Source organism: Stenella coeruleoalba, assembly GCF_951394435.1.
Source record: "Stenella coeruleoalba genome assembly, chromosome: 13".
In the NCBI taxonomy this organism is placed as follows: Eukaryota; Metazoa; Chordata; class Mammalia; order Artiodactyla; family Delphinidae; genus Stenella; species Stenella coeruleoalba.
The window spans coordinates 32,323,869-32,340,206 of record NC_137159.1 but is presented as its reverse complement, the minus strand read 5'-3'; the positions used below and the strand labels follow the sequence as shown (position 1 = coordinate 32,340,206).

The 16,338-nt window shown below is 47.3% G+C and overlaps 1 protein-coding gene across 2 annotated transcripts in view; it reads left to right on the top strand.

Moving 5' to 3' along the window:
- Positions 1 to 16,338, top strand: part of ARHGAP25 (Rho GTPase activating protein 25) — an 87,802-nt gene that overhangs the window by 51,159 nt on the left and 20,305 nt on the right. For both annotated transcript variants that reach the window (XM_079940817.1, XM_079940818.1), the window contains 2 exons: positions 2,899 to 3,015; positions 15,939 to 16,146. In XM_079940817.1, the coding sequence (XP_079796943.1) occupies positions 2,899 to 3,015; positions 15,939 to 16,146 (325 nt within the window). The remainder of the gene's footprint in view (positions 1 to 2,898; positions 3,016 to 15,938; positions 16,147 to 16,338) is intronic.

Genomic DNA, 16,338 nt, shown 5'->3' with positions numbered 1-16,338 from the left:
GAAGAGAAGTCAAGGTTGACTCTAAGGTTTTCACGTAAACAACAGGAAGGACGGCTTTCCTGAGATTTGTGCGTGTGACCAGTTTTGGGTGGAAGATCAGGGCTTTAGCTTTGGACGTATTAAGTAATTAATTCAATTTTAATGATAAGGAAACTAATGTTCAGGATAATTTAGCTACTGCTGTGATAGAGGTGATGATAGGATGTTAAGAGGTTTAGAAAAGGGAGTCCCCACTCCATCTGGAGTGGGAGGGGGAGGTTTGAAGGAAGGGTCCTTAGAGAAGATAACATTTGCACTAGGTTTTAAAGGATGGATAGGAGTTCCTTAGGCAGGGGAAGAAAAGAAGGGAGGTTCCTTTCTGACAGGGGTAGCAGCCCAGTAGGTGACACAGGCTGAACAGACTGTTTAAGTCAGAGAAAGTATGTGCCTGAGGGCAGAGATGCTGTTCATGGGCTTTGTGTTAATGTCATGCAGTTTCCCTCAAAGACAGCTCTTCCTCGCACCCCAATGTGCCCAAACATTCATTTTTTTGAAGGGTAACAAAGAATTTTCAAATTCCCTTTGGCTCTTGTCTTTTGAATCTATCTTAATATTACCCAGCCTCACCTTCCTTACCCTCTGGGATGACTGACTTCTCAATCCATCTTGTCGTCAGCTCTTCTAATCAGAAAGATCAGTCCATGGAAGCCCCGGTCATTGCGGAACATCCTGAGAGGTGGTTGCCATGATGGAACTAAAGGAATCTCTCAGGAATGAGAGATAACTGAGAAGGCATGTTCTTGATAACGTAATAGACTGGAGTGTAGGCATGGTGGAGAAGGATACCAGATAAATTTTGGCCAAGGTCAAATTTGAAGCGCTATGGGCTGGTGGAAACTATTGGGAGAAAGACCCATGGCCTTGCCTTGAGTTTGGTGGTAACTTACTGGGTACCAATGGGCAAGGCCCTTTGCACCTCTGGGCTTCAGTTCCATTATTTGTAGAGCAGAAATGATACTAGAGCTCTACTCTATTAGTAAAGGATGTTGTGTTTCCTATGGGATTCTTTAGTTCTGCCCTGAGGGCTTTTTACTGCCCATCTTACTTCTGGAAACACCCAGTTTCAGGATGTTCCTCAGTGACCAGCACTTCCATGGGCTGACCCTTCTGGGCAGAAGAGCTGATGACCCAGTGATAAGATGGATTCAGAATCAGGTTGTCTCAAAGTGTAAAAGAAAGTGAGGCTGGGTAATATTAAGATAGGTTGAAGAGACTGAAAACAAAGGCACTTTGAAAGTATTTTGTTGCTATGTAAGAAAATACAGGTTTGGGCCCAACTGGGCAGCTAGAACAGGGTCTTTTTTTTAAGCTTTTTAAAAGTTGAAATATAGTTGATGTACAATATTATATAAATTACAGGTGTACAATATACTGATTCACAGTTTTTGAAGGTTATAACCCATTTACAGTTATTATAAAATATTGGGTATATTCCCATGTTGTACAATATATCCCTGTAGCTTATTTTATACCCAATAGTTTGTCCCTCCTAATCCCCTACCCCGTATTGCCCCTCCCCATCCCTCTCTCCACTAGTAACCACTAGTTTGTTCTCTATATCTGTGAGTTTGCTTCTTTTTTTGTTATATTCACTAGTTTGTTGTATTTTTTAGGTATGACATATAAGCAATATCATACAGTATTTGTCTTTCTCTGACTTATTTCACTTAGCATGATGCCCTCCAAGTTCATCCATGTTGCTGCAAATGGCAAAATTTTGTTCTTTTTTGTGGCTAAGTAATATTCCATTGTATATATATACCTCATCTTCTTTATCCATTCATCTGTTAATGGACACTTAGGTTGCTTCCATATCTTGGGAATTGCAAATAATGCTATGAACATCAGGGTGCATATATCTTTTCAAATTAGTGTTTTTGTTTTTTTCAGATAAATACCCAGGAGTGGAATTGCTGGGTCATATGGTAGAAAAACAGGCTCTTTTTGAAGGAAATGCCCTGATATTTTAAGAAGAATGGGTTGATGTCCCCTAAAGCGATGTGAGATTTAATAGTATCCTGTAATTGAAAGGGATTGCTGTTATTTTCTTGTACTTTGTAAGACCTATGTTTGATGTGCCCCTTCTCCCTCTCCTCTCCTCTCTCCCTATTTTTCTCTCTTTGTCACTTTCTCTTATTCTTTCTCTTGGTCTCCTCTCCCCACTCTGCCCCCTTGCCATTTCTTCCACCCTTTTGTCCATTTGATAACACCAACCCAAGACATACTACAGATGTCTGTCTGTAATCTTGGGTTTAAAGTGAAAACGATAAAGAATGTCCTAACAAACTTCATTTGTCCATCAGCTATGTATCGAGAGCCTACCACTTGCAATGTCTTCATGCAGGCAGGAGGGCAGTAATCCTGAACAGGAGGCACAGATTCATAAGAAAGGCACACGGTGCTCATTGCCCCTCCCTCCTGAGTTGCTGTTCCCTCCTCCAACCCCACGGCTGAGCTCAGGGTAGCCTAGGAAGGTATCCATGATTGGCATGATGGACTTAGGTTTCAGAATCGTATGGGCTGAGCCTGTCTCCTCTTGTACTGACACTGCCCCTTGAACTTCCTCTTAATTTTTGATAGGAAATGGCTTCTGTCCTCCATGGGGACAGATCTCAGCCCAAATCATCTCAGTTGCAAACCACTGAGTTCAATGATTTGTGTATAGGATTAGAGCTCCAGCAAAAACAATAAAGATGCGTAGATACTCAGTTGTGCTGAGGAAAAGTAGATGCCTTTGTGCTGTTTGACCGCTTGTTTAATTGGACCAAAGAAGCAATTCAGGCTCAGCTTCCCCTCGCTGCCCCTTGCTCTGGCCCCTGACCAATGTATGACCTTCATTAGTGTTCCTTCTTCCTCCAGCCTCATGTGACCAGAGTCGCACGGGACAGGACTCCTATGTCCTCATGGCCAGCTCCCAGGCGGAAATGGAGGAGTGGGTTAAATTCCTTAGAAGAGTCGCTGGCACACCCTCTGGAGGTAAGGACTCCTGCAGGCTTTCCTGGACAGGTGTCTGTGACATCTCAAGGATGGGAAGGAAGTCGTTTCAGACAAGAGCTTTCCTTGAACAGTGTTCAAAGAAGACCACCAGAGGACAACTCTGAGGCCATGCTCATTGCCAAGGCTCTAACTTCCCTCCCTGGGTGATGTCAAAGCCAACTCCAGATTAGCTGGAAGGACTGCAAGCCCTTTGCACTCATCGGCAAATGTGTGTGATGCCCTGAAGCAGTCCTTTCTCCTCTCTGGACACAGTGCTCTCATCTGTAAAACGAACGGGTTGGACCAGCTGACCCCGGTTCCTGGCAGCACTAACCTTCAGTGGTACCAAGAGCCTGCCCAGTTATGGGGGTTTGGGAACCCAAGAAGGTTGATGGCAAGATCTATGCTGAAAGCATAAGTTAGGCTGATCAACACAGGAAACTAAAGCTGCTGTCCAGAATTGGGGTGGTCACAAGGAGGAGAGGTTCCGGAATTGTGTCTGCAGTCTTACAGGTACACAGTGAATTCAAGGTTGAACACTTTTCTGGGTTACAGGTGTTTGAGTTTATAAGCTCAATTTCAAGGTTACAAGCTCAAGTGTTTGAGCTCTCTGAGAACACTCAGTGTTGTGTCCACACTGCAGGAGGGCCCTGCCTGTGAATAACTAATGTGAAAAAAATCTGAAATTAACAAACAGGTGAATTCAGTATGTGTTTTTTCCTTTCATAAAAATATGAAAGAACTGGTGACGCAATCTCAAGTGACCATTTTCCTTCAACTTTTTTAGGAACACACTCATTTGTGTCAACTCCAGGATAACGATATAATTTATGATTATTTATCACTTATGCTGCCTGTTATTTTGGAAATTATTTGGGGGGGGCTGTTATAGCTCAAATATTAAATATTTATTTGATTTCCCAATAACTTCTTTCAAAAATTATGAACATCTTAACAATTTTGTGGACATTTGAAAAAATATAGGAAAACAATCACTCCTAAGACTACCAGAGGTGTTTTTATATTTTCCTTCCAGCTGGTGTTCATATATACATACTTGTTTCTCAGGATGACAAACACAGGATTTATGCAGCTCGGCACGGTTTATTTTCGAGCTTAATTTTCCCAAAGGGCTGTATAATCTTAATTGATAAATTTTATCCAAATGATGTTAAGCAAGAAAAAGGTATTTGCGGGGCAGGTGCAAGTTACTCCAAGAAACCAAGGGCAGGAACTTCCAGGAGGACTGAAGGGACTGGGGCTGAGAACTGATGTTTCCCTGGGGCCACGCAGCTTCCCATTCCACTTTTCTCTGCCTGCCTCTTTTTGTCTAGTTAACAGCCCTCTGGCGCTCACGCCCGTCCCAAATACTGCTGTGCCAGCCCCGGCTATCCTATATTTATCCCCGGAATACCAGCAGAGGCTGAGCTCAGCCTCTAGTGCCTCCCCCTTCCAAACTCCTGGCTCAGCTGTGGTCAGGATCTGGGGCAGGGAGGAAGTCCTGCGGCCAGTGACCTGCCCAGGAGAGGCTGCGAGAAAAGAAGTGACTTGGTGGGACAGCCTCATTTGAGTGCCCGCCTCATGCAAACAGCTGCAACCTATTACAAAAAAGAGGAGTGTAGTTTCATTAACCATTTCCCAGTTCCTAAACACAGTATTTTTTATGGTGCTGATCAGGTTGAGATGAGCGGTTTATTTATTAAAGCTCTGTTACGTGCTGCTCAGCCCGGATGGTCTGACCTGTGACCTTCCTTACTGCCCTGGATTGTGTGAGGGCTGACATTTTCTGTTTTCCCTGGTCCAGTGCTTTCGGCTGTCTGCAGCGACAAGGGTAGCACATGTCGTCTCAATTATGTACCTGTTCTGAGCCAAAATGCTGTAGAGGGCTTCCCTGGTGGCGCAGTGGTTGAGAGTCCGCCTGCCGATGCAGGGGACACGGGTTCGTGCCCCGGTCCGGGAAGATCCCACGTGCTGCGGAGCGGCTGGGCCCGTGAGCCATGGCCGCTGAGCCTGCGCGTCTGGAGCCTGTGCTCCGCAGCGGGAGAGGCCACAACAGCGAGAAGCCCGCGTACCGCAAAAAAATAAATAAAAATGCTGTGGAGGCACTGTGACCGGCATCTATGCCCCGTGTGGTGCTCTGCTCAGCCTTGTCAGGGTGAACCGCTGCAACGGTCATAACCCACATGGGGATTTCTCCCTCACCCCACTTGGAGGCCACCACCGTCAGAAGCAAGTCAAGCGTAAGTCCTGTAGGCAGAGGAAAGTCCAAGGGAGGAGAAATAAGAGTCCAGCACTATTTATGTATTCAAAGAACAAGGTTTGGATTTGATGTGGCATCTCAGATTGAACCAAAATCAGAGATCTCAGGAGGAGAAGGCATTTTAAGACAGCAGAGTCCAGTCTGTGGTCTTGGGACAAGTCAGACATTTGCTCTTCCTGTTTGTAAGTCAGGAAACTTCAGACCTGAGGAAGTAAACGATTTGTCCAAGGGACCCAGCCGTCGAGGGGCAGGGCTGCGGCTCCTGCCCCTGGGGAGCCCTCTTTCGCCTTTTCAAGTGCCTCTGATCTGGGTCTACTAGATCGGCAGGGTGTGCCCCCTCACACTCTGGAAAGTCACTGAGGTATGTTGCTGCTGTCTCTTTGCAGCTCTTCATGAAACTTTCTATGACTTTTCCCACCCAGAACCTACCCACTTCTCACCACCTTTGTTACTTGCCATCCTGGTTGAGGCGCCAGACTGCCTTGTTCGAGTTGCAGCAGTGGTCTCCAAACTCTCTCCACGCTTCCAGGCTCGCCTTCTTCTATTCTGTTTTCAACAGAGAGAAGAGTGAACCTATTAAACCTGTCATCTCAAGACCCTTCTCTGCTCATCACTGTCTAATAGCTTCCTTTCTCTCTCAGAGGAAAAGTCGGACTCCTTATAATGACTCCACACACAATCTGCCCCCACCCCCATAAGCTCTCTGACCTTGTTTTCGAGAACCCTCTCCAGTGCCCATTTCACTCCAGCTTCACCAGCCTCCTTGCTCTTCCCCAAACACCCTAGGTACACTGCTGCCTCACGGCCCTTGCACTAGCTGCTTCCTCTGTCTGGAACCCTCCTTCCCCAGGGTGCTGCACGACTTGGTCCCTTGCTTTCCTCAGGTCTTTGCTCAAACTTCACTTCAGTGAGCCTTCCCCTGATCGTCCCGTTTCACATTGAACCCCTTCCCCACCAAGTCATTCTCATGCCAATTCTGCAGAGCTGAGGCTTCTTCCTGCCCCGACTCCTTTTCTGGCTCCCCTGATGGGAGAGAGGGTCCACATGTTTCCCGTGGCATACCTAACTTCTTCCCCGCAGCTCCTCCTGCATCTGAGCTGACTCTGGACATGTCTCTTATGTTGTCCGATTTGATTCTGGGACCAATTCCAGTGGGTGCGTGTTGGGGAGAGGGGGAGGGCTCCCCACACGTCTAAGCAATTCTTGGACACCAGCTCGGTGTTCTACAATTTAACTCAATTTTGATGCTGTCTACCTGGAGACAGCTTCAGATTTCACAGGTTAATGGCTCAGTCCTACAAAACTGCCCTCATATGCCTATGGCAAGTCCAGATTGTACCCTGTGCATCTAACCAACCAGCTACAGACAGGAAGTTCCACAACCCCCTCCTTGGGTTCAAATAATTTGCTAGAGTAGCTCACAGAACAGAGGAAACCGGTTTACTTACTAGATTACTGGCTTATTATAGTAGAACAAAGCTCTGGAACAACCAGATAGAAGAGACGCATAGAGAAGGTACGGGGAACAGGCACGGAGCTTCCATGCCCTCTCCCAGCGCCATTCTACCTGCACCTCCTTGGGTTCACCAACCCGGAAGCTCTCTGAACACATCCTTTTGGGCTTTTCTGGAGGCTTTAGTACGTAGGCACGATTGATTAAATCATTGGCCATTGGCGATTGAACTCAATCACCAGCCCCTCTCCCCTCCCTGGTGGGTGGGACTGAAAGTTCCAAACCAATAATCACATGGTTGGTTCCCCCGGCAACCAGCCCCCATCCTTAGCTGGGATCCAAAAATTACCTCTTTAACGTAACGAAAGATACTTTATCGCTCTCATCACAGGAAATTTGAAGAGTTTTAGGAACTCTGTGCCAGGAAGTGGGTGGAAGACGAAAAAATATTTATTATTATAAATCACAATATTGCACCTTGGAGAGCAGCTCTTTGGTGCATCTGGGTGTTCCAGCCTTTTCCTTCCTAGACAGCCAATTTATCTCTCTCTCTCTCACTCCCTTTTTTTTTTTTCTTTCTTTCTTTCTTTTCCTACCTTTTCTTAAGGGCCCAGCTGGAAAGGTTAGATTAATTTTTTCCCAGAAATTCTGGATGCAGTTCTAGGTTGTCCCGAATTACGTAGGAGAAAGGGAAGGGAGGTGATCACACCTCAACTTCAGGTGACTTGTTCCCAGGCTCCCAGCTGCCCACTTTCTCCAAACCACCTCCTCCTTTTAGTAAGGGGGCTCTGCCTTCCCTGGATCTCCGCATTGAAACCTGGTCTCCATCCCATCCCCAGGAGGCTGGCAGCCACCCTGCTAATTGTTACTCAGTCGGGACCTGCTTTGCCTTCTTCCTCTGGAGGATGGCCTCTGGAGTTTTCCCTGGGCCATCACTGGGCGCAGAAGCACGGCACTAAATTATGCATAATTCTGCTCCACCCAAGCAGGTTGAAAGACCCTGGGGCAGGTCGCATGGTTTAAGCGTCTTTGTGTGTTTGCCAGCACTAGGTATGGATCATATAAATATGGAATTGTTCTATGCCTCAGGTTCCCTTTCTCCCTCTCATTTCTTTAGGTCTCTGCAGCCTTCAGAGCAAGATTTCACAACCCACAGCCCAGCGTAACCTGTGGGAGTGTGGTCTCTGTGATTCACTGTTACCTCATGTGTCCTGCTTTTTCTCTGTGGCTAAATGGGACATTACGAGGGATGATTTTTATTTATTTTCAATAATTCCCTCACCTCCCTTCCCCTGAGATCCTAACACCAGACGGATACTTAGTTAATTCATTTACTCAACAAATATTTCTTGAGCATGTGTCACGTGCCAAGCACGGCACCAGCACTGGGAGTACAACAATGAGAGAGAGAAGAAGAGAGAAAAAAAGAAAAGACAAAGTCTCTACTTTCAAGGAGATCACAGTCTAGCAGAAGACACAGAAAGGAAACAAAAACCCCAAGGAAAACCATAAAATTACAACGGCGAAAAGTACCATGAAGAAAAAACTCATGATGCTATGTAGGGGAAAAAGAATGTCTTTGTTAAGAAGTTCAGGGAAGGCGTCCCTGAACTAGTGATGATTAAGCTTCTATCTGAAAGGCCAGTAGAGGCCAGCTAGGCAGAGAAGGGGGAAGAGGAGCAGTGTCCCAGTCAGAGGAATAGCATGTGCAAAGGTCCTGTGGCAGAAAGGAGAATGGGCTCTGGAGTGAGAGGAAGGTGAGAACAGTGGAGATAGCGATGTTAAAGATGTGGGTCTTCATCCTAAAGTGGCTTGGATGAGGGTGGGGGTGGTGGAGGTGGAGAGAAGTAAACAGGCTTGCTTGTTTCTGTGGTAGCATTGCCAGGACACGGGAGTGAATTTGACATGGAAGGAGACTGTGGCGTCAAAGATGAGTCCTCCTTTCCTAGGAGCACGTGGAAGGGTGAACTTGGTTGGCAGCATCCCACTGCCCAGGACCCTTCCTGGCAGTCCTTCCCTGCCCCTGCCTATCCTGCCCACAACGCTGAGAGTCCATTTCAAGTCTCCTGGGCATGTCTAGTTGGCCTGCTGCACTCTTTGCTGAATCTTCTCAATGGGAGGGGGGAAATCATCTCATTTTACCCGGCAACCCACCTCCAAGATTCTTCTCTCTGAACGCTCCACTGAGCCACATGCAACTCTGTCACTTCCAGGGAAGGGTAGGCTGGCTTCATCAGCGCTAAGTGAAATCCTGTGTTCCTGCCAGAGGCTTTGATATATGGAGCGATGTTGGTAAGGGCTGTGTGTGGGATTTTTCTTTTTTTTTTAACCCACGTCCCTGGTATTCCTTGAATGGCAGTTGACAATTCGCTGCTAAGTAAAAGGAGGTACTTATTTTTATTGCGGGGGCCTTGACAGCTTTATGTTCACTCTTTAAAAGCCAAGAGTCGTGTGTATAAAGGTGAGTGGGGAGGAGAAGCAGTGTGGGAAGGAGGAAGGGAGGGCCGGGGCAGGTGCCGACACATCCCATGGTTTCAGTGCCGGAATCAGAACCTGAGCAGTATTGACAAGCATGTGTTGATCTGGAAGCAAGAGGGGATGGTTCTTGCAGCTTGGGGAGGAGGGAAGGTCTGAGCCTGGCCCAGCAGAAAGTACGATTCCTCGGCCCCCGCCATGCCTCATATTCCCAGGATGCCGCGGTGGGAACTGGGCTGTGGCTTTCCTGCCCTGGCACTGCCCTTTTGCTGGAATTTCAGGAAGAAAACCCCCAAGCTCCAAAAGAAAGGTATTTCTTTCCTATTTTGTGATTCAATTCTTCCACGAAAAGACACTTCGCCCAGCTCCCCTTCCCTCTCCCGTCTGAGAGGGGGATGCTCCTGGGACTGAGTCTCTGGGGACGGGGCCAGTGGGGAGAAGGAGGAGAGGGGCAGGGTGGGCTCTCGGTGACCTGCGCCGGACTGGAGGTGGGGTGGGAGGGGCTCTTGTCCTGAATCCAGGAGTGTTGGAGCGATGATGAAGTAGGAGCTATATTAAAGGGAGGTGACAGCTACTCTTTCTACTTTTGCTTACCGGAACCAACACAGTGTTCTGGGGTTTTCCAGCAAATCTGGGGAGAGGGCTTAAGAAGTAAAGAATGGAGGATGGTTTGTGAGTAGAAACGGCGCAGCTCACCCCTCTCTCTCTTCCCTTGAGCCTTGCTGCTGTCTGAAATTTCACCTAGACAATTTTATTCCACTGAGTTTAAACAAGAAGGATTAAAGTACTGATTTTAGAATCACAGGGCAAATATGACCTTGGACAGATTCCTAATCTGAGTCTCAGTTTTCTCATCTATGAAATGGAACAACTGTAGGGTTCTTATGAGGACTAAATGAGAGCACACGTGAAAGCTTTTAGGGTAGTCTGTCATAAATTAGCTTAATTAATTAAATGTATTAATAATTAGATTACATATTATAATTAATTAAGATTTGTACCTGTTTAGGTGGAAATGCGTCTGTTAAGGGTGACGGGTCCAAAGCGATGAGCAGTTCCGGGTGGATGCGTGGCCGGCAGAGGTTAAAAAGGGTAGTAGGGCACTAGTTCCCTGAAGGACTGAGTGCAAGCTAGGAGGGCTTGGCACAGAAGGGGGAGCTGGGTTTCACCTCTCGGAATCCTTGGGGTGGGAAATGGTCGTTGAGTACCTGTCTGCCGTCTTCCTCCATCACTGGTCCCTTCCCTAGTTGCCCTGGATTTTTTGGGTTCATCTATTATTCCCTTATATTTAGGCTCTTTCATGTCCACCCAGGATCAAAGGGTAGCAATTAGGATCCACAAGTCAGCAGTAGGCAGAACTCACGATTGGGTCTTTGGAGTTCCAGGGATATGGAGTTCATCATATGCGATGTGAGATGAAAAGTGACCAACCCTGACCTAGACAAACTGAACAAACAAGGATGCCCTTTCTCTCACGTTAGAAGGGACCTGTGGGTCCTGATGTCTCTAGAGCAGGTCGTGGTCATTTCTTGGTAAGAATAACTTGGACTGATTTCTAGGCTGGAGATGGAAAGTTTGGAACCTTTGACATATGGGTGATATTTAAAGCCATGAGATTATGAAGTAGACGCAGACGCAGAAGGAAAGGCCTGAGACACTGCAACCTTTAGAGGACAGGGAGGAAGCAGGAATCATCGAAGGAGGCAGGGAACGAGAGGCCAAACAAATAAATGGAGAACCAAAAGTCACGTGGGAAATTGTCTCAAGAAGGAGGGGTGATTTGCTGGGTCACATGTTGCTGATGGAGCAGTTCAGATAAAGACTAAGAATTTGACCCTGGATTTTAGAAACGTAGAGGCCATTGATTTCTTTGACAAGCCCAAGTTTGAGGAAGTGCTGAGAAGAGTACATTTAGGAGAGGAGAGATGGGCAACAGGAGGAATGGAAGATAGCAGGTAACATCACTTTGAGGACGAGTCTGTCGTGTGGCAGGTTCTGTGCCAGGAGGTAAAAATAGATGGTGAGCCAGGCAGGCTGTCTGCCTCTGAGGAGCCCACAGTCCAGTGGAAGAGAGATGCTTAACTAAATCATCATAAAGGGACACGAGAAGCGATGAGGTATGCACAGGGAACGCCATGAGCACAGCAGAGGGAGTAACCGGTTCCCTCTTAGAAGAAGGTGTTTGAATTCAGGCTGCAGGAGAATCAGGTTTCCAGGTGGGCAGGAGGGAGGGCTTTCACTCCAGAGATTTTCTGTTTTTGTTTTTTGCGGTACGCAGGCCTCTCACTGTTGTGGCCTCTCCTGTTGCGGAGCACAGGCTCCGGACGCGCAGGCTCAGCGGCCATGGCTCACGGGCCCAGCCGCTCCGCGACATGTGGGATCTTCCCGGACCGGGGCACGAACCCGTGTCCCCCGCATCGGCAGACGGACTCTCAACCACTGTGCCACCAGGGAAGCCCCTTCACTCCAGAGTTTTTAAGAGAAAGACTGTTTTTCCTTCTTTCTATCATAATCTCCAGCTACCAAAGAAGCTGGTCCACAGCAGACGCTCAGTCTATATTTGCCAAATGATTTCATGAGTTGCAGTGGAAGGAATTCGCAAGAAAAAGAACTGCAAAAGAAACCATTACAATAATGTGGACAGTACGAGCGAGGATAGAGAAGAGAAAGAGTTTAAAGGGGATTTAAAAGGTCCTGATCTGTTAAGAAGGAAGGAGGGTTGTTGCAGATACTTCGAATGCTCACACTTTTGCTAACTGGATTAGTTGAGGGCGGGTACCTTGCGTTAATGGCTTTGTACTCTCAAGGTCTAGGAGAATGCGTGCTGCTTGACTGCTTGATTGATTGAAGGCCATTGCCTGTGGGGAAGTGTGTAGGAGAAGCAGTGATATGGGAGAGTTGGGGACGGGATGAGAGTGAGATTGGAGAAGACAGTGGGAGAGCTGCCATCAGATGTTGGGCTTATAGGCACAGAAGAGGGACAGAAAGAAATGAGGGAGATAGAGATGATATAGAGAGAGAGATTGGACCAGGTATGCGGATTTATGTGTCAGTTTATAGGTGATATCCAAATGCATGGACTTTCGCAAGGATAACATCTAGAGTGAGGAGAAGTCGGAGTCAGAATGCTAGGAGATGACACACTGAAGGGGCAGGTGGAGGAAGGGCAAGTACTGGAGCCTGTAGAGCAGCCTGCAGAGAGATGAGACTAGAATGAGGGTGGACTGTTTCACAGCCACATAAGAAGAAAGTCTTGGGGAAGGAAGGAGAATCAATACCACAGAGTCTTCAGAGAAGACCAGTAGAGTGTGGAATGAACATAGGTCTGATCTGGCCATTAGGAGGGCACGAGAAATCTTAGTGAGCAGATTGGATGGGAAGATGCAGCTTGTGAAACAAGGTTGAGATGGATTGAGAGTTTACATGAATAACAAGGGAAACAGTAGAGGCTATGAGGGTGGATGACTCCCTCCAGAGGTAGACATGTTTTTCTATGAGCATATTGGTGAAGAGAAGAAAGGCAGGTATTAGTTGATGGCATGAGAGCAGGGGTGGGAGATGATTCTTTAATAAATTGGTAAAGATTTAGACTCACATGCTCTTTCAATCTAAGATATAAAAGAGGAGTGAAGACCTAGGAGAGGTGAAAAGGATGGAACCCACAGTTCAAGAAACATCATCTTAGAGGAAAGCACAGGGTACTTTTCTTCCCCTGAGAGAGGACAGACAGACGGACAGAGGAGGAAGGATAGGAGAGGCAGAGACTGGAGACCAGGGGGCTCTCTCATGATGCCCTTCATTTGGGGAGATAAGCGAAGGAGGAGACAAGGTCACCTGCTGAGGCAGAGGGGAGGGGATTGCGTGGTGAAGATTTGGACTGAAGGTCTTGTGGAGATCGGTATGCTCTGTACGTCTGCGGCCTGAGAAAGGCATGGAGGGGGTGGTGGAGATGCTGGACGGAAAAGGAATGTTGGAAAATGAGTGTCTTGAGGAGAATGACATTGAAAGGCCTGACTGTGGACATGGGAGGAAGAGAAGATGAACACAGGACACGGCTGAGAGACTCGGTTGAGGAGAAAAGCTGGTGGGCTGGCTGTGCAGAGGGCTGGAAGAAGGAACTTGATTCCAGATCGTCTGCCTTGGGACCTCAGAGTTGGAGATCATGTTTGATAGCTCTGACGTCTCCATGACGGTATCCTTCTCCATGGGCATCCAATGGGCTCCTTGAGCCCAAGTTTCAACTGCTCTGAAACACATCTGCTTCTCCCTTTGGGGTGCCCTCCCTGGACCCCTCAAAGGGAATTTTACAAATGTCTCCTCGTCTGTGTTTTGAGTCAGATCATTTTAATCATTTCCTTCCAGTTTGGTGAAAGCAGAAACCTAAGGCTGTATAGTTCCTCACATCCTCTAACTGTTTCTCATTATTTTGCATGGAGTCCTTTCATTTTCATAACTTGGTAGTAAGCTAATTGAAAGTGAGAACCACATCTTACAGTCCCTCCTTTTCTGTATAACCCATTTCACGTGACCTGCTGTTAACACATGCAGGGCACTCAGTAGATGTTAGTGTGAAGCTGGATTCATTTACTGATGGGGTCCCTACTATTGTTTAAACTATAGAAATGCCCAAATTGTCATGAATCACGGAAAGCACTTGCTTAAAGATGACATCATTCATCATTCAGCAAAACTGGTTGACTGTCTACGGAGCCCAGGCCCCATGCTAAACAAGATAATAACAAGAGACCCCTCCCCATACTCCCGGCCTCAGGAAGCCTACAGTCTTGCAGAGGGCACAGTACTTACAAATGACAATAGCACAGTGGAAAAGGGATTGGGGTATTACAGAAGGGATACAGGCGCACAGAGTGGCAATGGAGCCCCTCGGGCTGGGTCAGGGAAAACTTGGCAGAGGTGATGATACTGAGTCAGGCCAAGGAACACATAGAATCTTAGTAGACAGGGAAGGGAGAGATAAACAGACTGCCTCAGCAAGGGCATGAGGACTAGAGAGCACTGTGGGCTTTGAGATCATCAGGTTGAAGTGTCAGATCAGGCAGAAAGGTAGGTAGGAGCCAGTACAAATGCCAACCTGGTTTTCAAATTTTAGCCACAGAAATATTTAAGCAAACAGTCTGACTGGAATGCTGTAAGTAAAACAGACAACAACCCAGCAGGTCAGGTTGGGAGGAGGGAGGAGGGAGGCCCACGTGCTCAGCTCCTCCGAAATGCTCTCACCTCTCAGCATCTGAGGGGCCTCTGAGGAACCCCTGGAGTTTTGAAGGGGGAATTTGAAAATCGCTGCTGTGGCAATGGGGGAAGAAGTGGGTGACTATTAAAAACAAGGACAAACGTGCTCAGGTAGACCAGTTGTTTAAATAGCAGGAGGGTTTTGAACAATTACAGGAGAGGAGACCACAGCAGGGGGAGGTGAGAGAGGAGTCCAGCCTGGCCTAGGGCAGTGGGAAGCGGGGAGGACACGGTGGATTCCAGAGAGATCGCTGCAGCTCTTTACATGTGGCATCCGCGTTAATTAGAGACTGGATAAAGGGGACCAACCAGAGAGAATCATGGGGGAAACCAAAGGGCTTTGGGAGCAGTGTCCTAGCGACTGGAGTGGTCAGTGTAACAGAGCCCTAATTATGCCAGAGAGAAAACCAGGCAGGACAGAGCTGAAACCATGACTGTCTTCTGAATCTCCAGGACACAAAGGCATGGGGCCCTGGGGCCCTATGGGGCCCAGCCAACCAGTGTCCTGATTTATAAACAAACCTTGTTACACTGCTGGGGTGGGGAAATTATAGAGCCAAGTGCTGACAGGGCTCAGTGGAGATGGTCCACACATGCTGAAGGGAGGGAGGGAGGGAGGGAGGGAATTACACTGAAGGCAGTGTAATTTGGAAAAATATTTTTAGAAAGCAATTTGCATACTGTAGTCATTAAAATGTTCAAACCACTTAAACTAGGAATTCTACATGTGGGAATGTAGAATGCCCCAAGGAAATAGTCCAAAAGAAGGAAGAGCCTAGGTTCATCCATCCAAATGTTAATTAATCAATTAATTGGGAATTATACATTGCACTATATACATTCCAGGAATTCTGCTAGGGGGGGTGGCCATGTTCGCTGTGGCCATGCTCATAATAGTAGAGCCCGGTAAACAACGTAAATTATTTAAAATGCCGCAATGGTTTAATACAGTATGAGACATCCGCATGATAGACTATTATGCCTTAAAGCTGCATGACACAAGCAGAATTCAATTGCTTCTCTTGAGTTTACTACCTGGGCTTGAATTCTGACGGTCCTGTGTGCTGGCCCCTGACCTCTGGCAAGTTCATTAGCACCTCTAAGGCTCAGTCTCTTTCATCGGAAGGCGGGCACAATGATATCAACATCTCATGGGATTCCTGTCCAGATTAAATGAGAATCTGGTGTACACATTCAGCATGGTGTACACAAAGGTGTACACATTCAGCATGATTCCTAGCACAAAACAAGCACTCATTAAAAGCGAGTTGTTATTTTAAATATGATAAATGTGGACAAACAGAAAAAGACTGACAGACTGCTTCAAGTGGACCTCCCCCAGTTTATAGCCCCAGGAAATATTCTGTGTGATTTGTCTTCTGTGGTTTGTTTAGACAATCAAGACATAGACAAAGCACTTTGACCTATCAGTTCCTCCAAGGGAAGTCAGAGTGACGGGCAGGCTCTGCTTTTTTCTCTTCCCAGCGGTGTTCGGCCAGCGCTTGGATGAGACCGTGGCCTATGAGCAGAAATTCGGCCCCCACCTGGTGCCCATCCTGGTGGAGAAGTGTGCCGAGTTCATCCTGGAGCACGGCCTGAACGAAGAGGGCATCTTCCGACTGCCTGGGCAGGACAACCTGGTGAAGCAGCTGAGAGATGCTTTCGACGCAGGGGAGCGGCCCTCCTTTGACAGGTATGCCGTCCTCGCCTCGCCTCTCCTGTGCCCTGCTCGGCCGAGAGGACCTCTTTCTACCAGTTGAGCTATGGGACTCGGACAGATGCTTCCAAAAGCCCTGGTTTGCAACAGAAAGAACCTTTTGTTTTGCTTGCAACTCAGAATTTGGGAGCCTGGAACACAGTTAGAGGAATATTCTGATCATTTAGG